The 25,754-nt window shown below is 47.7% G+C and overlaps 1 protein-coding gene across 2 annotated transcripts in view; it reads right to left on the bottom strand.

Moving 5' to 3' along the window:
- The window catches only part of EXOSC10 (exosome component 10), a 1,010,963-nt gene that overhangs the window by 425,204 nt on the left and 560,005 nt on the right, over nucleotides 1-25,754 (bottom strand). For both annotated transcript variants that reach the window (XM_069609938.1, XM_069609939.1), the window contains one exon: nucleotides 1,490-1,638. In XM_069609938.1, coding sequence (XP_069466039.1) covers nucleotides 1,490-1,638 — 149 coding nt within the window. The remainder of the gene's footprint in view (nucleotides 1-1,489; nucleotides 1,639-25,754) is intronic.

Here is a 25,754-nt window from a genome sequence, read left to right as displayed (position 1 = left end):
CATTCCGAAGAGGATGACTCCTTCCCAAGAAGAACTTTGATTTGAGCCATCGCCCAAGGTTCTGTGAGTTTCCAGAGCTGCAAAGACCCAATATCAGGAGACCTGCTGCCCATTTCGAGTGCATGGTCGTGGAAAGGCTGAATCTGTCCAAGTCTTTACTGAGCCCTCAAGGACACTCCAGAGATCCAATTCAACTCGACCAGACCCCCCTCATCAGAGTGTGGGACTGCAGGAACCGAAGACGATTGACCAGGCGAATCGCATCCTTTGTTGATGCTACAGAAACTGCACCAAAACCGCAGACTGACCAGATAAGTTGATGAAAGCCGTGCCAGAGGCCCTCCCTCGAGACTGCTGCTGAGAGATCCTGTCCATTTCCTGCCTTTTGTCATCAGACCAAGGAATCCAGAGGCCGGGTCCAGCGCTGCAACATCAAGGAGCATCCACCACAAATGTTTTCTTCTAACCTAAGGTACTGTGGGGAAAAATGTATTGCTTACCTTATTCCAGAAAGTCACTCCACAGAGTTTAAGTGCACGTAGAGGTGTCCAGGGCAACACCCTCTTCCCTCAGACTCAAGCCACTGCTTGTGTCCCTTTAGCAAGTCCTTAAACAGGATCTCCAACGTTGTTTAAGCCTCGTTGCATCTTCTTTCCTAGAGACTAGAAAGTATCCACAGGAACTTTTGACTTGTGCTGCTTTCAGACTAAGTCTATCCGAACTGCCTTTTACCTAGGGTTGCGTTTGGGACTTCCAATAATCACCATTTTATGTGTGTATGACAATGCAATTACTGTATTACTTTGTGGGTGCACGTTATTACCGAGAGTACGTTAGACCTGTCAAACTGCTGAAACAATTCTGCACGTTCTGCAACGAACCACCAAGAAGTGGCCTTTTGAAAATAATGTAAAGTATACCTGTGTGTGTTGGTTTATTGTGCTAATTATTTAAGTGATTCTTCTGTAAATATATATGTATTTTAATATAAATGTATGTGCAAGTATTTCTTTGAGGTGCATTACTAGCTAGGTTCAGTGTACCCATCTACAGCTCAAATCTTCCTCTTAAGATAAGCCTGACTGCTCTGCACTCTACCGAAGGTCCTTGAGTAGTACAGACTGATACTAAGAATTGGGATCTACAAACCAGAGATAGCTTACTAAAGTCCTATCTCCAAGGAAAACTCTCCTAACAATGCCTGACAAAGGGTAAGGCGAGAACACTGGCACGAGAAGCAGACTATTCACAGCCACTGAACTGAATAATCACAGGACTAATCCCTCAGGAATAGCTAGATAGTCATTGCAGTTCAACAGAAGCTAGTTCCATTGACAACAGCTGGAAGCTCTCTGAATGTGCTCTAAAGTAAACGTAGCTCAGTAAAGCCTTTCACTCAGATTTGGGTCTTATAAACTTGGCTCCAGAGCTTTTTCACAACTGCTGTAAAGTTACGCCACTTTCACTGAACCCCATGGCATGAACTTACCCTGTACTCTCATCTTCCTGACGTGCAGTCCTGTCTCTCCAGGCATAGATGAGACGGAAGGCAGTGAGCTGCTGGGTATTTAGATGCCTCTTCTGCTTCCTGTATAGCTCCAGGTAAGAGTCCTCACTGAAAATAGGCTTTGTGTATCTCTGAAAAGGAGGCCGGACAAGTGCAGCATTAGTGAAGGAGTAGAGGAGTGGCATTTTCCAACATGAGGGGGAATGTTCTATTAGACAAATTCAGTTGATATAATTACAAGAAACTAAGTGCAAACATTCAGGAGAAGAAAGTGGAGCAGAAGGTGTGATGTGCTTGGAAGGTACAAAACTGAGTGAAGAAGTGGGCATGATCCTGATTTATAAGTGATGTATTAATGAGACCGTTAAAAGGATCTGAAAGACTGCCCTGGGAAAAGGCAGAACTATTCGCTCCTCTCCACCAGTCATCCAGTGACTGCAGATCAGTGACTGCAGATACACTTCCTGCTCTCTATCCATTAACCATATACATGGACATGTAGAACCAAGCAGGAGAGAGCAAACAAGGGTGCCAGATTCAAAACGCATCCTTTTTGTTTCCTACATTTTTATGGTTTATGAGAGCAGGAAGACATTATGGTTCGAGTTAGTGCCCTAGTTACGGTGCCAAATCCGTATCCGAGGAAGTCCCATCATAACCTTCCACAGCTCTAGTCTGTCACGTCAGTTACACTCTTCTCTGTGTTTCAGTGAGGCAGCAGATAGACCTGAAGTAAGGGGGTTCCCCGCCAGCTTTCTCTGGCTGATGTAGTGGTAAACATGGCTGAGCAGTCATAGGAAATTCTTAGGAGGCAATGGGGTGGTTAGCTATAGAATAAGCAAACATACCATGCAATAAGAAAGCGTCCAAACAAAGGTTGAGAAAATAACACTAAGTAAACATTTAAAAGGAAGAGTCTTAGTATTGGAGGCTGAGACTATGGATGTCACGGTATTAGTTTTATGACGGTACGATAACCTTCTTGTCAAATGATGGTATATCATGGTTAGCGCGGTATTGCAGGTGGAGTTAACCAATCTTAACAAATATTTTCTAAAAAGGTCATAAATTGTCAGATTTATCATCACAAACAAAACCAGGCACCCAGGGCCAGAATTGGGTTTTTCAACATACTTTCCACTGAAATGCCACTCCTTGCTTCCACCAAACACAAACACACATGTGGAGAGGAGGGGGCGGGGTAGCCCTGCTGCGCTGGCAAAGCAAACTGAATAGCTTTTCTTAAGTGGTCATTTAGGCTTTTAGCTCCCCCACTGGCTAATGGTGAAGATGAACATGTTGCCATCTTTATAACCTGCATGCCACAGATCAATGGAGGCTGATGGTAGTGTACGCTTGTGCGCACACGCACGCTCTCTTTACGTTACAGCCTTTAGTTTACTTGAGGGCCAAAAGGTGTTCAGTAATCACCGACATCTTACCCTTTGGTATGGCAGCAGGGAATACCCACAGATGAGTGAATTTCGCAGTGTGACTTATATGTAAATTCAATGATAGAACCACGGAAATCCCCCATTGTCATATGTTTAGCAAACCTCCATTATAAATATATAAACCCCAAAGCCGCCAACCCAAAGTAAACCCATTTCCTTCTTGGCACTGTATTTATTCTTCTTACTGCTAACATACTGATTTTGTGTCTGGCACGTGTGGTTTATGGAATGGCATTAAAAACTGCTCCAACTGATACTGCTTGGCAGATGGCACATCCAACAGTGCAAGACCAAGACTGCGCAGCACTTGCTTACTGCAGCCTTTCCAAATCAGATTGAAAAGCACACTTAACGTTATAAACGGTATACCAGTATAAACAATGTGGCGGTTATTATTGTTCAATTAAGTGGTTCACGGTATCTGTAACGGTATACCGTTACATCCCTAGCCGAGACACTACCAGACAGTACGTGGTACTGCACAATGTAAGATGGATGATTAGAGAACCAACACAACTAGTCAGGGCCCAAGGGGAAACCAAGAGTTGGAATCAGCTCAGCCTCCAATATCCATGAATGGGAGAGACAGAACATCTTCAGTGTGTCTGATGCCGCTTTTCCCCCAATGTTAAAGGTGGGCTTGATGTAAGTATTGAGCTCAATTGTATAGGCTGGTACTCTGGGTGGGCAAAGGCTATCTGGCAAACTTTGTAAGTTTTACAAGTTAGAGTTGACCAGTGGTAGTCTGGTCTCCAGTTCCTCAGCAGAGGTTCCACTGGTGACCAATGTTCTGCATGCAAGCAGAACCATCGGATTCCCACTAGAAAAGGTGCTAAAAATAAAAACAAAAAAATAAAAGTAACAAAGAGGTGAACTGTTGTAGCTAGAGTGTGGTGCTTATGTGCTGTTCTGCACTCACTATGGTTCCAGTATAAGACTGTTAAGATGATTCTACTGGTCCTGTGCGTTTTTCCCCCCAACAAATATTTCACAGTTTAATCTTTCTACCACACTTTCTGCCTTTTTGTGTGCTAAACGCATGGGGAGAAATCAGGTACTTTCCACTCCTACCCATCCATTAACACCTCAACCAAAACCATCATCAACTTTTTTCTATCTCACAAATTCAGAACAAAATGTATAGTCAGTAAATAAACTGGCCGAGATTCTGCTTATGCTAATTGTAAGAGTATGAGTGGAGTCTACCCACAGCTCAGCCTCAAGTCTAACGCCTAGTGGTAAACCTGACGGAAGGCAGCTCACGGATGGGGACAAACATGGTTAAAAATACACTGTTCCTTTTAAACTCCTGGATAACTGGTATAAAGGCCAGAGCAGTGAAGAAAAACATGCAGAAGATTTGTAAACAAAGTAATTACTTTGGATGTCTATCATTTCGGAAACTTTTATTTGCCCTTTTCCCATCCATAGATTCCTATGGGACCCCACCCTCATTTTGCTAATTTTTTAACCCGTTCCTCATTTTTGGAGGTCAGTAAAGCCTGCTGCTTTACTGCCCTTGCCTGTTTTTCTTATTATGTGGAAATCAACTAGTACCTAAGAACGTCAGTATTGAGAGCATCTCTTGGAAATCTTGTATTTTTACAATTGGACATATCACCCTCCTTGGTGCTATGACCCTTGGAATGGTGGGAGCAACCAGTCTCGACCCCTGCTCGAGGATACACGCCTTAGAAGTCTTTGAAGTGTCCCTAAACCACCCAGTGGACTGAAAAGCCCCCTTTTGAACTCGCTCGCTGCAGAATTTGCCATTTCGATCAGAGCCTTGGGACTTGCAAGATCTTTAGCTTATGCATTAAGTCACCTGTCCGCCCATATTCAGCCATCTCGCTACAAGGGAAGCAGTGCTGGGGCTGCATCTGTGTTCACCACCGAAAGATGGCCTGTTGCTGCCTAAATGTGTTGACCTCTGCTGGAACTAGCTCTCTGCAATCCTGTGAGATGTCCAGAAGTGTCTGCACTGCCAAAGTCTGCACCTTTTATTCATTTTTGTGTCTTCCAGAAGTTGACTGGAACAGTCTAGTGAGAACCGTAAGCAGCTCCTGACACGAAAAGTGACCTCCGCACCAGAGACGACTGGGCTTCCCTCACCTGAACCAAGGACAGTAGACTGTGTCCCCAGCAAATTCCGAAAGACCTGCAGTGTCACCTGGAAGAATCTGAGTCAGGGGAAAGTGAACATCCTTGTTTCTGTCTCCACCTCGGTCTCCGGTAGTGTAACATTGGATGTAGTGTCCTTGTCCCTAAACACCCTTTGTCCTGGCCTTTGGTTGTCAAAGCTGTTGCAAGGATCCTTTACTGGGCTTTAGCTTGGGAATAGGATAGAGTGGACTACTTACCTAACAAAGTAAATACTTTAAAGAACTTTCAAAGCACTACCACAGCCCACTATCCTTTTTTAAATACCTTCCCTGAAGAACCCACAGTTTAAACGTGTGTATTTTTGGGCACAAGGCTGCATACATCAGTTAGAATAATCACAAACCCTGTAGCCTCGATCTTATGAAGTCCATCCCCAATTCTAACTTGTTTCCCTGCGTCTGATTACTCGCCAGTTGAATACTGGTGTTTAATGCAATCTTATTTCCAAGAGTGAATGGATATATGTGTTGTATATTGTTTTTGATTACATTACTTACCTGCGATTTATGATATAAGATTTTTTATTTTTAGCGCCCCTATACACAAGTGTTTCAAGGCACGACTAGGCATGGGAGGGGAACAACGGGGGAGGGGGGGGGACAAGACAAAGATCTTACGAGGCCCAGTGACATTGAGATCACACAAGTGCAGTGGAGAAATAGGGGGAAAACTGTCAGGGAGAAGGAGGAGGAGCAAGTGCAGGACAGAGGATCAACAAAAAACAAGAAGTACGGCCAGCAGGTGGCCCTGCAAGGGTTAAGTGTTGACAGCAAGTGATTGAACAGGTAGGGGGACTGTAGGGTTGCAGATACAGACCCAAGTGCAGCGTTGCCAGGCGGCAGTGCAGGTGTGCAACTAGGAGGGCGGGGACCTGGGCCTGAGGTTCAGAGGGTCGGCCAGGTAACCAGTGCAGTATAGTACAGTTTAGGATGAGTTTTCATTAATGCCTACTAAATAATTGCATTGTTATACACTTACTGACTAACTTGAATTATTGGTTGTGTTCTGTGTGGACTCATTGAAACCGTGGACCACTCATACATTTCCTGGGACTAAGCCTTGACAGCACTTTGTTGTAAGGCGCTATAAAAATTGAATAAAATACAAATCCTAAGCCTTGACTGCTCTTCCACTGTACCTGGATAGGGTTTTGACTAACCTCAGTGTCTTCCTTGCTTACCATAAACTGGGTGTGGTAAGATGGATTTGTAGAATCTGACCCAGTGGACATTTTAGGAGGCCACCCTAGTTACAGTAAACGGGGGAACTTTGAGAGGTTAGCCAAAAAGGTAAACGTGGAGAGTAGTTAAAGCCATTATCAGGAGAGTGTAGACTCATTGTGAACTCTTGACCCCACACTCAGAGTTTAGCACTCAATTCAGACAGTACTGTACAGAAATAGTATATTTATTCTAAGCGCAAAACACACACTAAACAGACAGGTGATATCGCACAACAGTCAATATTAAACAAATACAGTAACCATAAGTTCTAATATGCATTCAATGACAAATAAAATAAGGTAGGTAAGTGATGCACAAAATTAAACCCTGTCAAAAAGAAATATTGCCTAGCTTCAGAAGTCCAAACCCCAAGAATAGTGGAGCCTTGTGCCCAAATATCAGATTGCTCCTCCCCAGAATGTATCTGATGCAGGTAAAGTACTTGTGTTGGTGAAATGTTCAAGAGAAGAGATGCAACAAAGTTCCTGGTAAGTAGAAATGTGTGAGATAGGGTGGTGGGGTCACAGGAGGTTGGTTTTGCCACCATTGGTTCTGGTGGGAGGTGCCCAGGAGCAGAGGGTGCAAGGATTCTTCCAGTCAGATCCAGAAGCAGCGTGCAATCCTTGGCGATGGAGAAACACAGAAAGCACTAATGTAGACCTTTTCAGGACACTTCACAAGACTGGGCAAGGCAAGGCAAGTTCCAGCTATGGCCACCACGCAAAAGCGAAGGCCGACATCCTTCCAGTCACGGTTGAAGACCTTTCAGAGCAGGATCCCTTGAAGCCAGGGGGCTGAAATTCGCCAGGAAGGCGACTTGCACCACAAGGTGATCATGCTCCGGCAGTAAACACAGAATGCCAACTATTCTAGTGAGGTAGCTCACGGAAGGGCTGGTCCGCCCACCGGGTGGTCCAGGGACACTTCCGAAAGTTCAGCACTGCTGAATCCACAGGAACACGTAGAGACTAATTGCTCCCACTAGTCCAGGGGTTGAAGCATCGCACAGGGCTTTTGCAGATCAGGTAGTCCAACAGGGCTTCACCAAAATGCAGGAAGGGATGCTGGACCTCTTCAGGAGGCTTTCTTCAGATATTCAGTCGGCTCTTCTACACAGGATTCTTGGCTCCAACACTGATCTGAATAAATGGCTGCAGGAAACCTCTTATCCAAAATCCTGGCTGGAAGCTAGTCCTTGCATGGCCTTCTATATGGGATTTCCTGACCTGGCACAGCAGGAAGGCGGCCAAAGATCAAGCGAAAATAACGTAGCATGGCCATTTTAGGGCACTAGCCACGTTTAGTAGCCGTACGCGGAAAACTGAAATGTGCTCACTAGAAATAACACAAACAGTACAAATAGAATTTCTGCCACCAGCTTGTCGTTGGGCACACCTAAATGTAAACAAAATCCTGAGTGTAAAAGACTAGTGTGATACAAAGGTATCCCCATTGCACTGCATTTTAAGATGCTGTGTACAATGTTGAAATAGTTTTCCATTACTGATAGTCTGAAGGACTGATCAGTGTCCCCATAGGAAATTAGGAAAAGGCCAGGGGAGTGAAGCCAAACGCTTCACCTCTCTCTAAAAGGAACGCTATAGCACTTATTCTTTGCTAATCCCAGCTATCTGGGACTGTCCTAGTAGAACTATTTATCAGGGAATCCATTTAGCAGAACTACTGGCCGAGGACGTTGTTAGCACCTATACATTAACATGAGTTTTGGGACAGATCTACCAGTCACCACCCGCAAGTCTCCGCCAAAACAATCTGACCCATCAAGACACAGGGATATACCACCCCCTCTACAGGCACTGGCAGCTCAACAAGAACAAGGTCCCCATGGAAAGCACACAGATACCCAAACACATCACTTTGCTAACTCTTTCTTCTGCACCAACAAACAATAGAATGCAGCTATACCCCTCGAATAATTCAGCCTAGCTGCACACATAATTGCACAACTTCACCTCAACAGTCTCTACCCCTCAAAATCAGCCTAGCTGCACACAATCGCATTTTCAAACACTAGCGTGCCAGAATGCATATACCCAAGTCCATTGGTCTTGCTGCACACATTCTCCTGATCTCTCACAACCACTTCTTCATACCTAGCACCAGTATGCAGCTACACATCACCTATTGCACACTGGCTGTACACATACAGAATGAACCCAAGCACGTTTTTCTACATTACTCGCGCCACAGAACCAGACTGCAGTTCCAAAGGGTGTGCAACTGACAACGCTTTGGAATCATACCAATAGTAAAATGTGCTTTACAAATGCAAAATAGCATAACAAAAGTCAGGACAGGTTCAAAAACAAAAAGCAAAACGTTTGGGGTTCCATAGAACTATGGAAGAAACCTTGCCAAAAGAGAAATCGTTCATAATTGGGTGGCCTCCTAAAATCCTCACCCTAGGGGTTGTTTTTAGAAATCCATCTCAACACCCAACAGACATTCAGTGGCCAGGATGTTTACTGGGACCAGACAGCCACAGTCTTCACATCTGGGCTCACACACAAACCACTGCTTTGAGAAAGCAGCAGCTTTTCCTGAGAAAGGGTGTCCATATATGGCATTTCCTGACCTGTGAAGGCAGGTAGATAGAAGGCCAAAGTATAACATGGCCAAAGGGCAAGCGAAAACCTTGTTACACGGCTATCTAAGGGTGCTAGCCACCCGTAGTAGCCATTTGCCGGAATTGCAAAAAAGTGTACAAGTGAAACTTTACAAAAAACGGTAGGAAAATAACTGCTGCCACCAGCTCGTCCTAGGCACATTGTAAAAGTAACCAAAAAGCCTTTACAGAAAAAGATAATGATACAAAGTATCCTAACCGTACTTCACTTTAAATGTGATGTGTGCAATTGTAACACTACAAGACATTCACAGAGAGTCTCTCCATACTGAGTCTTACAGACTAAGCATTTCCCCCACAAGAATTAGCAAAAGGGCAAGGGAAGTAAAGCAGAAGGCTTAAATTACATCCAAAAGGTTAGGACAGGGGGTCTAAACAAAGCAAAATGAAACAGTGATCCATCAAAGCCTATGTGAGGAAAGCAGAAAAATGAAAATCTTTCCTAAGACTGCCCGTCTGTCGTTACCCCGAGGGCCTCATCTAGTCATGGGATCCGCTGTGGCTGCTGTCAAGTGCCTGGGCTGTCCTGCTAGAAGACTTGCAGAACTGTCCTACCAAGTGCAAAACCAGTCTAACCCAAACCAAACAGGATACAGACTACAGCGACTGCATCTGCAGCCCCTCATCCACCATGAACTATGCTGGCTACAGCTGATGCAAGTTTTAGCCCAAAAAATATGGCGAGCCAAATGGTACAGACTATTGTATCTAGGTCCACTTACCTGGTAGGAAAGGACTCTGAAGCTATAGGGGCGTTTTGATTAGAAGGCAGGCTATCAAGTTTATATTTGAATTACATGGTTTCTCCACTTTACTGCTCAAGGTTCATCTTGTTTTATTAATTTGAACTGTTCCTACTGTTTATTTTAAAGCATATGTCATCTCACTGAGATCAACTGTGTACATATCCAGAGCAATGGATTCATTCTAAACCTTCCCGCCATCACCTCTTGTTTAACTGTAAAATTACACCACCCCCATTGTTGGGGAGATTTATCATTTTTATGCTTCATCCTCTTTCCTAGCGAGACGCCCATCACTTTTTGCTGGACTTCTGGACCTTTTTCTTTCAATTCTGAATGAGTGGAGCCTTTTCCATTCATTCATTCTTGTGGGCTCTGTCTTTTGGAACTCTATTCTTTGTATTCTACCTGTACTATGGAGTCTGTTTGCTCCATAGCTCTTAAAGGCATCAGTGTTTTTACCACTGGAGCACACATCTCCTTATGGGCAGTGTTGCTGGGGACCATTAGGGTCCGCCTTTAAGATTCTTTTTATATATCCTCGAGTAACTACATTTTTTAAGGATAGAGAAATACTAATTAGTAACTCTCCCAAAACTGTATAGTCTGAAAGATTGGCACACACCACCTTCAGTGGAGTGCCAAAGGGATACCAAACATCCCCCTTCTCTCTACTCCTGCGACTTTTTAGTCACATGGACAATCTCCTAGTTATGACTTGTGGCAGTGGACGTGCGCTACCAACTTGTGTCATGAGTGTGTGAGTGTCTCTCCTTTGGCGGGAACCCTGAAGTATCCCTGCCTAGGCTCCCGAGTGTCTGGACAGGCAGGAAATGGGGCAGAGTCTTCCACCTACCTGTCCTTTGTCTGCCAGAGTGTCTGAATAGGACTTGCTCCCACAGGGGGTCTGGCTGTCCTGATTGGACAGCCAAACACGCCTTTCTGTAAAATGCTGAGAGAGATTACAGAGGCGTGTGTGCTGGAACTGTATAAAAGATGAGTCTGCAGGAGTGAAAATCAAGTCCACCACTGGAAGCTGAGGTAACTGAAGAAGACGATCAGAGACGCCTGCAGACCCTTTGCAACACTGAAGCAACCACTGCTGTCTGGACCCCGTTTTCTGTGTGACAGAGGAGCTCTGAAGAGCACAACTCCTTCCTTTTAGCTGGTGGGAACAACCAGTCCCAAGACTAACTTTGAATGGAGTCATCTCCCGAGGTCCTAGGAGTTTCCAGAGCTGCGGAACCCCAATACCAGGAGACCTGCTGCCCATTGCGAGTGCATTGTCATGGAAAGGCCGAATCTGCCCAAATATTTGCTGAACCCGTAAGGCCAATCCAGAGATCCGATCCAACAACCTCATCAGAGTGTGGGACTGTAGGAAGCGAAGAAGATTGACTGGACGATCCATGTCCTTTGTTGGTGCTGCAGAAAATGCTAAAAAACCACAGAGTGAACCAAGAAGTTGGAGAAAGTCGGGCCCAAGGTCCTCCCTCGAGACTGCTCCCGACAGATCCCGTCCATTGTCCTGCGTTCAGACATGAGACCAAGGAATCCGGAGGTTGGGTCCAGTACTGCTGCAACATTGTAGAGCATCCAGCACGAACATTTTCTTCTAAGGTACTGTGGAGAAAAAGGTATTGCTTAACTGATTCCAAGAAGTCTCTTGAGAGCATTGGAGTGCATCTAGGTGTGTCCTGGGCCGCCCCCCATCAAGGCGCTGCTTGTGTCGATTCATGAGTCCTTTTTCAGGTCTCCCTTGTTAGTTAACTTGCTGCTTCGATAACACTAGAGACTGGAAGAAATCCTCTGGAACTCATCATATTCTGCCGATTGTCAAGATTTTGAGCCCTCTCCGAACTGTCTTTAGCTAGGGTTGCGTTTCTGGACTTAAACTTGCTGTGCGAAGAAACCCTCTCTAGAACCTTGAACCAGGTTAATGTTATACAAAATAACAATTTTCCTCCCTTAAAGTAAATGTATTACCGCATGAACTGTTAGAAACCGCAGGGGCATGTAAAAACAGATAGTACAATCACATTGTCTTTTCCCTTTCTAACGTTGCAACAAATGTAACCGCGAACTAACACAAATGTGAAAGTGCCCTTTGAAGTGTACCATCAAGTAATCCTAAGTGTTCTCGTATAAACGTCTGAAATATTTAAAGTGATTCTGGTATAAATATAATTTTATATGAATTATAAGTTTTGATGTGCATGTCTAAGGTTCAGTGTACTTACCTACAGCTCACATCTTCCTCTTAAAATAAGCCTGACTGCCATGCCACTCTACCAAGGTCCTGAGTTAGTACAGACTGATGCTAAGAGTTGGATATCTACAAACCATTGAGATAGCTTACTAAAGTCTTACTACCAGTAGGACTTTAGGAAAACTCCCCTAAGACCCATATCTGCCTCACTGCTCAATCTTATGTCCCAGACTACTTGAACTGATAAGTCTGATGGATGGTTCACAGGGATTTAGCAAATCTTTCATATCTTTAGTGTTTGAATTTTGAGACTATAGGGTGGTTTGAATAAGGTGGTGTTCTGGCTAGCTACTCACTCTCCCGTGGGCTTCCTCCACCATAACCCAGGCTATCCCATCACCCAACGTCAGCATGCACAATAACCTTTAGTAACCCTCTACTGTCTAAGGTAGCCTCTTCATCATAGGAGGGCCTACAAGGTGAAGGCCTCATGCATCTTACTCCCTTTGGTATTTCCTTCGCATACCCTACATTGGTGTTGGACAAAATTAGGGTCTTAATGTTGTTCAAGATGATGCCCGTTTCTTCAAACCATCTCCCGTTCTCTCCCTGGGGTTTGGTCTCCTTACTTTTTGTTCTAGTTTCCCCTTCTACTACCTCCATTGTTTTTGAAAGATTTTATTTTCGCAAATCTTACCTGCACTGTCCCGAGCATCCCAGCACTACTGCTGGACTCACAGGAATTTTATAATTGAATTTGAAGGTAAGAATTATTTTTAATCTCAATCACCTCCTGTGTTGCCTTTAGTTCTGAGATCAGTGGACCCTTACTATCAGGTTCCAGTGTGGGGAGGCCTCTCCCCTTAGTGTTGGCTCCATGCTTTCCTATGGGAACAGCGTAACCTTATGTTGAGTGCTGCCAGGGACCCTCCCATTCCCTTTTTCAAAGTTGTTTTCGGTTCACTGGTGAGTCTCTAGAAGACCCACCAGTGCAGGTGTGGTCCTCTCCCTTTTATGACCTTGGTGTTTTAATTTTTGCAGGACAAGCAATCTTCAATGGAATGCAGCGGAGACACCTTGTTGCCACTTATCTTTGTTCTAAGAAGCATTTTTGCTACTTTGCAGCCACCCTCTGAACAGGCTGGTGACAGTCGTTGCTTCTGGAACTTCTTTTTGGATGCATTGTACCACGCTGCTTTCTGCGATAGTGCACTAAAGGGGACCATATACTCAAAATGGACCCCTTCATGTTTTAAGTCTTGCTCAAGATGGCCTTTACTTAGTTTGCGGCCTCCCCTTTCCAGGTGGAGGAGGTCCCACTTTCTTCAGGCGGTTTGGCAGCCTTCCTGCAAGAAGCCTACAAAAGCCATTCTTTGTGCGTGTGCTAGCAGAAATGAGGAGGGGCCAGCTGGCCCTAATACACATACCACCAGGGCTTGGATGTTGCTATACAGATTCTCGGAGGCTGGCTGGCTACTTTCCCTTCATAGATTTATGGCCGCCCAAACGGTTGGTTTTTTAACCCGGCCCTGACCTTTTACAGATAAGTGCAGGCCTCAGCTTTACTCCCCTGGCCTTTTGCTCATTTTTTTATGTGAAAACTGGTCAGCCCTTCAGACCATCAGTACTGTGAATGGAAGTTTCCCTTTATCTTTTTGATAACTTTTTACCAGTGTACACAACATCTTACAATTCAGTACTGTGTGGATATCTTTTTATCACCCTTGTGTTTTTTTACACTCATGATTTTTGGTTACTTTCATATGTGCCTAAAGAGAAGATGGTGGCAGCAAACAATGTTATTTCCAGTGTGCACATTCACGTTTACGGCTGCTGAACGTGGCTAGTACCCTAAAACAGCCATCACACAAGATTTTTGCTTGTTCTTTGGCCATATTGTTTGGCCTTCTTCCTGGATAAGGAAATTCCATATAATGTGTTAGAGTACATTTTCCTTTTTGAGTGAAATTCTCTCTACTTGTGAGTCCCCAAGCACTTTTTGACCAGTTCTCTTGAGTGAGTGGGAACCCTTTTCCACATTCAATTATTCTTTTACTCTGACAATGGGAACCCTTTTTATGGTACTTTATGGAGTTATGCTTGCCTCCATCTTTTCTGGCATCTACATATTATTGCAGCACACACCCTTTTGTCCCAACTGTATTTTATTTTGTGAGATCAGCACACCCCACCTTAAGTGGAATGCTGAGGGGAACATTGTCTCCCTTTTTCTCGCTTTTCCAGTAACTTTTAGATACAGTTACAAGTTAATCTGACAGGCTGGTGGCTGTGTGGAATACATTACTCACCATAATCGTATTTCTGGTGCTTGTATATGCTTAGATTAACATGCTATGCATAGGCCGACATCTAGTGGAAGCTGCAGAATATTACAGTTTTTCGAAACTCAAAAATGGGCGTCGAAATAGGGTGTGCCAGTAATACTATCCCTATTGTGACGTCCCCTATGCACGACTGCAGGCTGTCTTCACAGCTGCGGTAGGGGACACAAGGGGCACAATTTGCCTAAAATGGTGGCTGCACTTTAAGCCCTGTTTGTGATGACATGTTCTTACTTGAGCCTTCTTCTAACTGCCTAGGTGGGGGAGGTCTTGATGGGTCTTTTGTCTTTGACAAGCTTCCCTTGGAAAAGCCCGCCAAGGCAGAGTGCTTGAAAGGACAGGAAGTAGGCATGGTGACAGTTTTCCTGCATAAAAGACAAGGGTCCTGAAGCAGAAACGGAGAGTCGACCACTGGAACTTAAGATCTGAAGGAGGACATCCACATCCACTTCAAGCGACCGCCAGAGCTGTCTGACTAACAGCTGCTGTCCTAACATCAACTTCTGAGCAACAGGGAAGCCCCTAAGTGGATGACTTGCTCCCTTGGACTTTTGTGCCTAACCAGTCCAAAGACAAAGTGCATTTGAACCATGCTTGGACGAGCTGCGAGAGTTCCCCCGCCTGCCTCGGCCTGCAATTCCTCAATGCCAGGGGGCCTGTGCCATTTTGCGGTGCAACGGCTTCCGAAGATCAAATTTGCCTGGAAGTTGGTAGGCATCCTTCTGGACATCCAGTGACCGGATCCCACTCCTGAAAGTCCCCTCAACTGAGTCAAGGACAGAAAAAAAAGGTGCTTACTGCACCACACGACACCGTCCTTCAAGTAAGCCTTGAAAAAGGCTCCAACGAGCAAGTGCTGCTAAGATCTTCTGCTGGACGCTGTGAGGGGTTAAATATGAGGCAGACAACTTTGAGAAGGTTTTTCAAAAGATGCCATTTTATTAACTCAAAAGTTTGGATAAACACCTGGCTGTCCCTACCCTGACGAGGATTTCCCTGCCTATCAAAATAAACTAAAGGAAACACCGTAAGAAAAGGTCTCTGTCCATCACGCAAACATTTAACAAACTTAGCAAGGTAACATACGGCTGTTCCAGTAAAACAAACGGAACAAGTTACTTAGGTGTAACTATTGTTCTCCTGCATGGGTCTGGCATGGATTCACATGCTTATGAATATTCCCTATCAGGCCGGGAATCCTCAGTAAAGAAAAACAGTTTCACTTTCACTAACTAACTGTAATTCTCCTCTAAACCAATCACTGTCCTATGGGTCATACTGCCCCCAGCCAATGCTGCCCTCTCCCCAAGCACCTCCTCTTGCAGCCATCTTCAGATGTGGTTAGCACGTAAAGTGGCAGTGTGACCAAGAAGAGCCGCAGGGGGTTGGAGGAAGGGTTTGCATGTGAATTCATGCCAGACATGCTGGAGAACAATAGCTACAGGTAAGTAACTTGTTCCTTCTCCAGCATGGGGTCTGGCATGGATTCACATGTTCATGAATAAAGATTACATAGCAGTACAAAATTACACAACCATGGGACGTGGCTATGCTCAACAGAAGCAATTACTCTTACCTCCGGAACATGCTTACCTTTAAGCAAACAGGTTGCGACGCACTGCTTGGCCAACCCTGGACTCCTCCCTGGAATACCTGCCGACGCAGTCTGATCATGTGAAGGTGCGCATGCACCTCTACGTAGAAGCCCTGCAGATGTCCAGCAGGGGCACACCAGACAGGAACACTGTTGTAGCAGCAATCGCTCTGGTGGAATGGGCTCTCGGACGGCCAGAAAGCAGTCAGTTCACCAACCGATGACAGTGCGTGATGCAGCCGGAGAACCACCTTGAAATGGAAGTCTTGGACAAGGCCTTCCCACGGTTCACAGGACCAAAGTTAACGAACAGTTGAGATGTCTTCCAAAAACACTGCGTTCCATGTATAACTTCAGAGCACGAGCACCGTCCAAGGAGTGCAAAGTCCTTTCAGCCGGCGGCAAAGGTTTCAGAAAGAACACCGTGAACACCAAAGGCGCATTGAGGTGGAATTCCGACGGAACCTTTGGCATGAATGAGGGTGCGTCTGTAGCACCACCCTTGATTCGTGAAAAGTCAGATATGGCTGTTTGCAGGACAGGGCCTGGATCTCACCCACCCTACTGGCAGAGGTGATGGCCATGAGGAAAGCCGTCTTCCATAAGAGGAACATGAGAGGGGCCTGATGCATCGGCTCGAAGAGCCCCCCCCCCCCATGAGCCTGGTCAGCACCACGTTTAGTTCCCACGCCGGGGCAGGAGCCTTCACTGGCGGGAAAGATTGAAACAGTCCTTTGAGGAACTCCTTCACGAGACGGTGGGACAAAAGAGAAGATCGTCCTGGAGACTTGGTGTAGCGGGAGACCTCCGCCAGAAGCACCAAGACAGAGGCGTGCGCCAGCCCCACCTTGGCCAAGGACAACAAGTTTGGAAGAATCTGTGGGGCCTTGATCTTCTGCGACTGGCAACAAGCAGCAGAACGCTTCCACTTGTGCCCGTAGCACTTAAGAGTCAATGGCGCTCTGGCCTTGGCAAGGACCTCCACTGCAGTCTGCCAGCAACTCCCATCCTCCAAACTCTAGGGCCGCAGGAGCCAAGCCCTCAGGTTCAGCAATCCTGGGTTGTGATGCAGGATTGCACCTCCTTCTCTGGAGCAGATGTGCAACCACTAGCAGCTTGACAGGAGGCAACGTTGACAGGCTGAGAAGGTCTGCGGACCGAATCTGCCTTGGCCACGCCGGTGCAACGAGTATCATCCTGCATCGCCACTGCTTGAGTTGATTGATGACTTGCAGCAGGAGAGCCAACGGAGGGAATGCGGACAGGAACATGAGTTCCCACGGTATGGAAAATGCATCCCACATGCTCCTCGGCTGGTGGAAGCTGCTGGCGAATTTTTGGCATTTGGAGTTTACTGCTGTCGCAAACAGATCGATCTGGGGTCTGCCCCAATCTAGGAAGATGCAGTCCACCTGATCCTGCAGAAGTTCCCACTCATGGCAGGAGCGCAACTTCCTGCTGAGGGAGCCGGCAATGGTGTTTGATTCCTGCCAGGTGAAAGGGGATGGGGACTATAACTTGGTCGACGGCCCAGTGCCACAAGTCCTGCGCCTCTCTGGAGAGCACTGGGATCGGGTGCCCCCTGCTTCCTGATGTAGAACATTGTGGTGGTGTTGTCCGTGAAGATAGTCACCACTTTGCCCTTCAGGGATGGAAGGAATGACTTGGGGGCCCAGAACACTGCCTGCAGCTCAAGGATATTGATGTGGAGATCCTTCTCCTCCGGCAGCCACTGGCACCTGGCAGGCAGACGTCTGGTTTCGGCTCCCCAGCCCTCCATGGAAGCGTCCATGGTGACCGTCTCCTGCTATGGGGGTTTTTGAAACCATGCCCCAGGCGACGCAGTGGCCGCCCCACCACCTTATCGCCTGACGTAACTCCTCGTCCAGAGGGATCTTGTCTGCGAAGCTTCTGAACACTTGTATCCAGCAAGCGTCCAAGAACGGTATGATCTTCCCTGAGGCCTCCTCGCCCCCTCCTTTTTTGCATCCTGAGGGGTCAGATTCAGGCTTAGCGACGGCATCCTCTTTTCAGGTGTCCTCTAAACCACTGACCACCCCCACCTGGCTTCTCCCACAGCTTAGCCAGGTTGGCCGATTTCCTCTTTGAGGAGGAGCTGGATCGATGGAGGCAGATGTTGAGGTAGATCGTGCATTGCCCATCGTGGGACTTGCTTGCGCAGTGACCTCGACGGAAACAGACTTGGGGTGCTGGACCTGGTCTTGGGCCCCCACGGATGGTGTGCCCTCAAAGGACTTAGAAGCCCGCTCTTCGGACCGGCCGGTCCTGGGTGAGGCATGGCCCTGCTTGGGGCACAGGCAGAGGCCTTGGCTCTAAGCCACACCACCAGTCTACTGTGACGATCCTTCATGCTTCTCTTGGTGAACCTGAGGCAGATCTCGCAATCTCCTTCTCTGTGGTACAGATGGACACAGAGGCACTGACTGTTTGTCCTCCAAAAACACGTTCCGCAGTCAGCAGCTGGAGCAGAGCTTGAAAAGGGAGCTTCCCTCTTTCTTCTCTGAGATGATCCGGAGTGCGGAGTAGGCCCAATGGCCTTCTGGAAAACTTTGATGAAACTCAACGATCCTTGCCCTTGAGGGGCGTTGAAATTTACTGACAAACTGAACCCCGCTTGTCGGCCGATGGAGAAACAGCACACAGGCTGTGTGACAAAAATAGGACTTTTTTCTCAAAAAGCGCAAAAACGTGGAATAGCTCACAGAGCAAAACTCGAGGACTCCCAACACTTCAACGTGCAGTAAAAATCAGAAGATGGCTGCCATTGGACGGGCTTAGGGAGAGGGCAGTCATTGGCTGGCAGAGGTATGACCCAGAGTACAGTGATTGGTTTAGAGGAGAAATACAATTTGTAAGTTTTTCTTTTTACCAAGAATTTCCGGCTTGACGGGGAATATTCATGAGCATGTGGAACCATGTCAGACCCCATGCTGGAGAAGAACAAGTTACTTTCTTACCTGGTAACGTTCTTTCGATGGGATGTTCCTCCGACGTATTCCACATCTATGATATTAATCACCAAAGCTGTGCTGCTTCGGAAAATTATTCGGCTTCTGCGTCAATGACGTCGATACGCTGTCCCTCGAGGGCCTCTGTCGAGCCGACGTCACCGGATGTTATAAGTATGACGCACGACCCCTCCAGCCTCAGTTGTAGTTTTTTCACAGAACGTGTGGCACCAATCTTCTGCCAGTAGGACTACAGAAAGCTTTGCGGAAAAGTAAGCTGCAATTGCATAAGAAATTCTGTAGAGGGGCAGGCTGGGAGGGTGCGATGTGGAATAAGTCGGAGGAACATCCCATCGAAAGAAAGTTACCAGGTAAGAAAGTAACTTGTTCTTCAAGGGGATTCTGTCCTCCGACATATTGCACATCTATGACAGACTCCCAAAGCAGTAACAACGTATGGAGGAGGAAAACAAATTTATAATTATAGAATGGACCGTCTTATCAAAAGCCAAATCTTGCCCATGGATAGAATCCAGGGAGTAGTGTTTTACAAAAGTATGGACAGAGGCCCACGTGGCTGCTTCACAAATATTACGAATGGGAACACCCCTCTGCAGAGCAGTCGAGGCAGCCACACCCCTAGTAGATGGGCCCGTAAGCCTATCGGAGGGTCCTTACCTGCCCGACGGTAGCATTCAGAGATTGTCAAGATGATCCATCGGGACAAGGTCTGCTTAGAAACAGCTTGACTTAAACACCTTCTAGCGTATTCCACAAATAGCTGATCGTCCACTTTGACCCGGGACATCCGTGAAAGAGAAAGCTCAAAGCTCTCGTAGGATCTAACATATGGAGCCTCCCGTCTTCCTTACCAGGATGCGGAGGGGGACAGAACGCCGGAAAAATTACCTTCTGGCTCAAATGAAAATCCGACACAACCTTCGGAAGAAAAGGACGACGAACCCCAAGGACATCCCTGTCCTTATGAAACACAGTGAAAAGTGGCTTGGCGGAAAGTGCCTGCAACTCACTCACTCTGCGAGCAGAAGTAACCGCAACTAAAAATACAGTTTTAAAGGTCAACAGTCTCAAAGGACAAGAATGTAGGGCTCAAACGGAGCACCCATTAGGAATTTCAGAACTAGGTTCAAATCCCATCCTGGTACCTGGAAAGGAGACGGTGCGAACACATTTGAAAGCCCTTTTAGAAACTGAGAAATCAAAAGAAATCTTAAAAGAACACTCCTCGGACGAGCGCTTTAATATCGACAGCGCTACTAGGTAACCTTTAATGGTACCCACTTGCAGGCCCTTGTGGGCTAAAGAAAGCAAAAAAAAGACAGAACCACAGGAATTGAACACTTAAAAGGATCCACATTCTGTACCCTGCACCAGTCACAGAACTTTCTCCAACGGCAACGGTACAGGGATTTTGTTGCTGGCCTTCTGGCCGAGAGCAACACCTCCATCACGTCTTCAGGGAGGTCCCAATCCTTGTACCTCAACCTTTCAGAAACCAAGCATGAAGGTTGAGAGACTTGACCTCTGGATGGAGAACCCGACCCCCATCCCTTGAGAGCAGATCGCCTCGGTAGGGAAGACGGTGTGGAGGGCAGATGGACATGTCGAGAAGGTCCGGGTACCACGCTCTCTTGGCCCATGCCGGAGCAATGAGGATCATTCGGGAACCGAACCTCCGTAACCTCTGCAGCACTTGTGGAATGACGGGGACTGGAAGAAACTCATACAGCAGTGGGAAGGATCACTCTACTACAAACACGTCCCCTAATGCTCCTCTTGGGGGAAATTCCCGCGAGCAGAATCTTGCACACTTCCGGTTGACATTGGTGGCAAAGAGATCCACTTGTGGGGTCCCCCAAAGGGAAAAGATCTCCAAGAGAACTTCCTGAGCCAGCTCCCACTCGTGAGAGATTGCTCTGCCTGCTCAGAGCGACCGCCACCTTGTTTTCGTCTCCGGCCAGATGAACTTCCGAGATCAGAATTTCCTGCTGGATGGTCCAGAACCAGAGCTGCATCGCCTCTCTGCACAGTGGGAGAGACCCTCCCACCTCCCCCTTTTTGTTGAGGCAGTGCATGGTCACTGTATTGTCCGTCAGAATAAGGACATTCTTCGCCCGCACAGATGGCAGAAAAGCCTTCAGGGCTAGCCTGATGGCCCTCAGTACCAACAGATTGATATGGAGTCTGGACTCCGACGGAGACCAACAACCGCTGACTGTCAACTCGTTGGCATGAGCTCCCCATCCCGTGAGGGATGCGTCCATCACGATAGTCAACTCCAGTCAGGGTAGCCAAAATGGAGCCCCCTTCATCAGATTGCCTTCGACGGCCCACTACAGAAGATCCTTTGGGCGGCACCTGCATGGGATCCGACATCCTGATGGAGGACTGCAACCACTGCATCTTGAGAGCCCACTGCAGAGATCTCATCCATAGCCTAGCCTCTGGCACCAGTAGAATGCAGGATGCCATGAGGCCGAGCAACCTCAAGAACTCTAACGCAGGGAGACTCTGGGCAAGTTGAAACTTGTTCAGCATCTGCAGAATGTGATGAGCCCTCACCTGGGGAGGCGAACACTGCCCCAGGGATGTGTCGAGCACTTCTCCGAGGTACTGTAGACGATGGGTAGGTGTCAAGTGGGACTTTAAGTTGAGGGAGAAGCCCAGCTTGTGAAGGGAGTGGCAGGTGACTGACAGATGATCCAGGACTTGCTCGGGAGAGCACCCCCTGATCAACCAATCATCCAGGTAGGGGTAGACGTGAATTCCCCCCTTTCCTGAGATACGCTTCCACCACCACCATTAGCTTGGTGAAGACCCTCGGGCGGAGGTCAGTCCGAACAGCAGGACCCGCAACTGAAAATGCAAGTCGCCAACCGGGAACCTCAGGTAATTCTTGTGCTTGGGATGAACCGGCACATGAATGTAAGCATCCTTGAGGTCGAGAGACACCAACCAGTCCTGAAGTTGAAGGGCCTGGAGGACTTGAGAGAGAGCAACCATCTTGAACTTGTCCTTCCTGCGGAGCTTGTTCAAACAATGCAAGTCCATGATGGGTCAAAATCCCCCGTCTTTTTTCAGGATAAAAAAAATAAGGGGAATGCCATCCCTTGTTCCTCTCCGCTACAGGCACCAGTTCTATGGCGCAAGGAGCAGATCCAGACTCTTCAAAGAGCTTCCCCGGTGGATTGTCGTGAGGCCTCTGCCGGAAAGTAAGACATTAGCCGTGGGCTATGATCTCCAGAACCCAGACATCTGAAGTAATGGCATGCCATTCTACAAGATGCTGCGCCAGCCTTCCCCCAACCGGCGAACCATGGGACATGGCCTCATGACTGAGCTGAAGCAGCTGCGGCAGTGCCTGAGGGCAAAGAGGCAACTGCCCGAGCTGCTTTGGCACCTCGAGTAACTTGTTTTCCACCTGTGGTACTCCTACGTTGGCCCCTTTGACTGGCAGCTCCCCTCGATCTACCAAAGGTAGAGTAGTATCGAAAGGAACCTCTCCTCCATTGCGGTCACCTAGGACGAAACGGCGGAGGTTGACTTACTGCAGCGCTCGATGACGTCGCTGCAGCTTTGGAGGTCTGCAACCGCTCAAGGCTCTCGTCAGCCTTGCTGTCAAAAAGATGGTCACCATCAAAAGGGCATGTTGAGAAGCCGGGACTGTACATCAGGAGCAAACCCTGACTTCCGCAACCACACAAACCTGCGCATCATGGTGCTCCCCGCCATGGACTGGCTGACACAGTCCGCCACGTCCAGACCCGACTGAACGGATTCACACATGGCATCCTTGCCATCCTGAACGAGGGCAAGAAAACCATCCCATTACTCCCCTTCGGTAATATGCTCAGCCGCCAAAGAAACAATTCCACAGAGTGTGAGTGAATCTTGCCAAGGCACAAACGGAGTTGGCTGCCTTTAAAGCCATACCCCAAGATGAAAACACTTTCTTCGCCCAACCGTCAAAGAGTTTGTCGTCCCTATCCGGAGGGATGGTAGGGTATGCAGACTGCTTTGCAGGGGCCTTAGCCGCCTGCCCCACCAAACTCTCCGGAGTGGGGTGCAAAGACAAGTAGCCGGGGTCGCCACTGGCTGGACAGTATTTTTTCGGCAACGACTTATTCACTGCCGGGAGACTCTCCGGAGCAGTCCAAGCCGCCGCCGCCCTTCTTTGTAAGGCCATATGAAATGGCAGTACCGGGTCAGTGGGTGGACCTTGGTCCAATATATTAGAAAATCCACAGGTGGAACAGACCACCCCAAGTACTCAGTCACCCACGAGACGCCTGTACGAAGACTGGGCGTGAGTACCAAGCTCAGGCCTGCCCAATTCAACCTCCAGGGAGGTGTCCAGACCAATGGCGTCATGCAAGGATTGATGCAGGTCTTCCATCTGGCTATGACCATACACCAGGTCATCAGGAACCTCATGAGGAACCAAACCTTCCACATCCGACCCTTCATCCACCTCTGAGATGTAATCCAGAGGCTGCAATAAATCCCCCGATGAGGGCACAGAAAAAGGCACAAACATGTTTAGATTTACTCAGGGCCTTCCTCTGGGTTTCCACCGGTCTCCGGGACACCTCCGATAAAGCGTCCACAAAAGGAGTCGACGGAATCGGCGTCGAGCGAGGTGCCGACGGCTTCGACAACAGCTTCGAGGCCGGAGCCCAGAGCATCTCCTTAGACGTCCTCGGCATCGATGACTTCCCTCGACGGACATGACGCCAATGGCGTCAACGTCTTCTTAGAAGACCTCACAGGCTCCAAAGGTCTCGAGGCATTGAGGACCGGGACCTGGAGCAGGCATGGCTAGAGCGATCCACCTTGTCCGATCGGGACTTCGACGGATCCAGATGATCGCACCGACCCCCCCCCCCCCCCCGAGCCCGAAGGCGTTCGAGCAGTGGCCCTAGCGCGTTCCTTGCTGGCTTCTCTCAAAGGCGTGGACAGAACGGAGCCCTGCGATTCGAAAATCGCCATCAACTCCTTGCGAGATGCATCCCATTCCGCTGGAGATGAATGCTTGTTGGTACAAGCTGCCTGCCGTCCCGCAGAATCCTCGGACGAGGAAGGCGACCGGTGACGGCACTTCCGAGAGTGCCTAGAAGAGGCAGAGGAATAGCGGGAACCACTCCGGGACCGAGACCCACCCCCCCCCCCCTGGACTTACGCTGACGCGGAGAGTCACCCCTCGAATCGTCGGTCAAAAGCCTAGCGGATTTCAACTTTCGGGGCTTGGAAACCCTACCTACAGATAACTTCTTCCGCTCCCGCAAGGCCTTCGACATCAAAGACTGGCATGCATCGCAGTCATCGGTGGCGTGGTCCTCGTCGAGGCACCACAGGCAGACGTCGTGCGGGTCCGTAAGCGACATCTTGGTACTGCAATTGCAGCACTTCTTGAAGCCCGATCTCGGGGTAGAAGACGAAGACATGATTCACACAAAAAACCAAGTACGAAGAACCGATTCAACAGGAGAAGAACCGAAGTGCGCGGAGATTCCGAAGCGAACACGTTCGTGGAAAAAACAGAAGACTGGAGGCGTCGTGCGTCCTACTTATAACATCCAGTGACGTAGGCTCAACGGAGGCCGTCGAGGGACAGCGTATCGTCGTCATCGACACAGGAGCCAAAAAATGTTCCGAAGCAGCACAGCTGTGGTGATTACTGTCATAGATGTGGAATACATCGGAAGACACAATCCCCTCGAAATAACAGTTATGTTCACAACCTGGTAACTGTTTTCTCCTTATAGCCTGGATGAATTCCCCTTCCCCAGACTCAAACAGGTTCTCATTCAGCAGTACCAAAAAGAAGGATAAGGAACTCCCTTCCCGCAACATAGTTCCAACAATAAAGTTATTTTTTGTTCCAACTTAAACTCCAACAATTCACAATGTTCAACAAGGTTCTCTTGTTCCCACTTGTGATGAGGAGGTCAATACAACTTCTTCACATGAAACAAAAATAACCCCATCGTTCACTAGGATCAACACCAGTACTTTTGTAAGGATGATTCAGCAACAGTTCAAAAAAATACAATGGTGCTTTTACCATTAAACTAATAATTTCCACCTGGTCTACTCACTTGCCAAGTCTACAAGTACAAGGTTGTTTTGTCGTGGTTACTCCCCTGCCAGGACAGATCAAACTACTAACTACTACAAGTACTTCTGTGGTAAAGAGGTGTTTGACAATATGAGCAATGTCTTTTGCTGCACAACAAGACATTTGACTACCTCCTCTGAGGGGACAAGAAACACTTTGGTGTCCTTTGTTACACCCTTGCGATTGTCACACACAATGCAGGTTATGCTCCACTCCTTCGGAAAATCACCTGTCGGAAGGAGAGCCTCCCTGCCACTCTTGTTTCCCCACTTCCACATTAACCAACTGCTGACAAGGCGTTTGTTACTCTTCTTTGGATTTGGTGATGTGGGTAAAAACCAGTTCCCCTTATTGCCTCTTTTACCCACAGGCAATAAGTGTGACAGACACTTGGATTCTTAATTGCCCTCTTTTGGCTTTGGCAATAGTTGTTTGTACCGGTTTCTCTTTGTATTGCCCTCTCTTGTTGCTGGCAATTATTCTGACCCACACAACTACAACCACACTTTTTTGGTCTACTTGCTAAGTTTGTATCAGCTGGGTTTGCAAAATAATTTTTTGGTTGCTTTATATCAGTTCAGTATTCAAGGTAGTGCCCGTTTCGCCTCTCTGCCTCCAGGTCTTCTGCCTTCCTCTGCGGCCTGACAAACTGTCTTTCGTGACTTACCTTAGCCCGCACCAGACGGAAAAGAAGCTCTTCTCGCTCCTTCGACTCTGCGGTGCCCGCCCACCTGCCACCATAGCCAGACTTCTTTTGAATTTCA

This window comes from Ambystoma mexicanum, chromosome 8, assembly GCF_040938575.1.
Source record: "Ambystoma mexicanum isolate Mex_15411 chromosome 8, UKY_AmexF1_1, whole genome shotgun sequence".
NCBI classification, from domain to species: domain Eukaryota; kingdom Metazoa; phylum Chordata; class Amphibia; order Caudata; family Ambystomatidae; genus Ambystoma; species Ambystoma mexicanum.
This window is presented reverse-complemented; position numbering and strand designations above follow the sequence as displayed.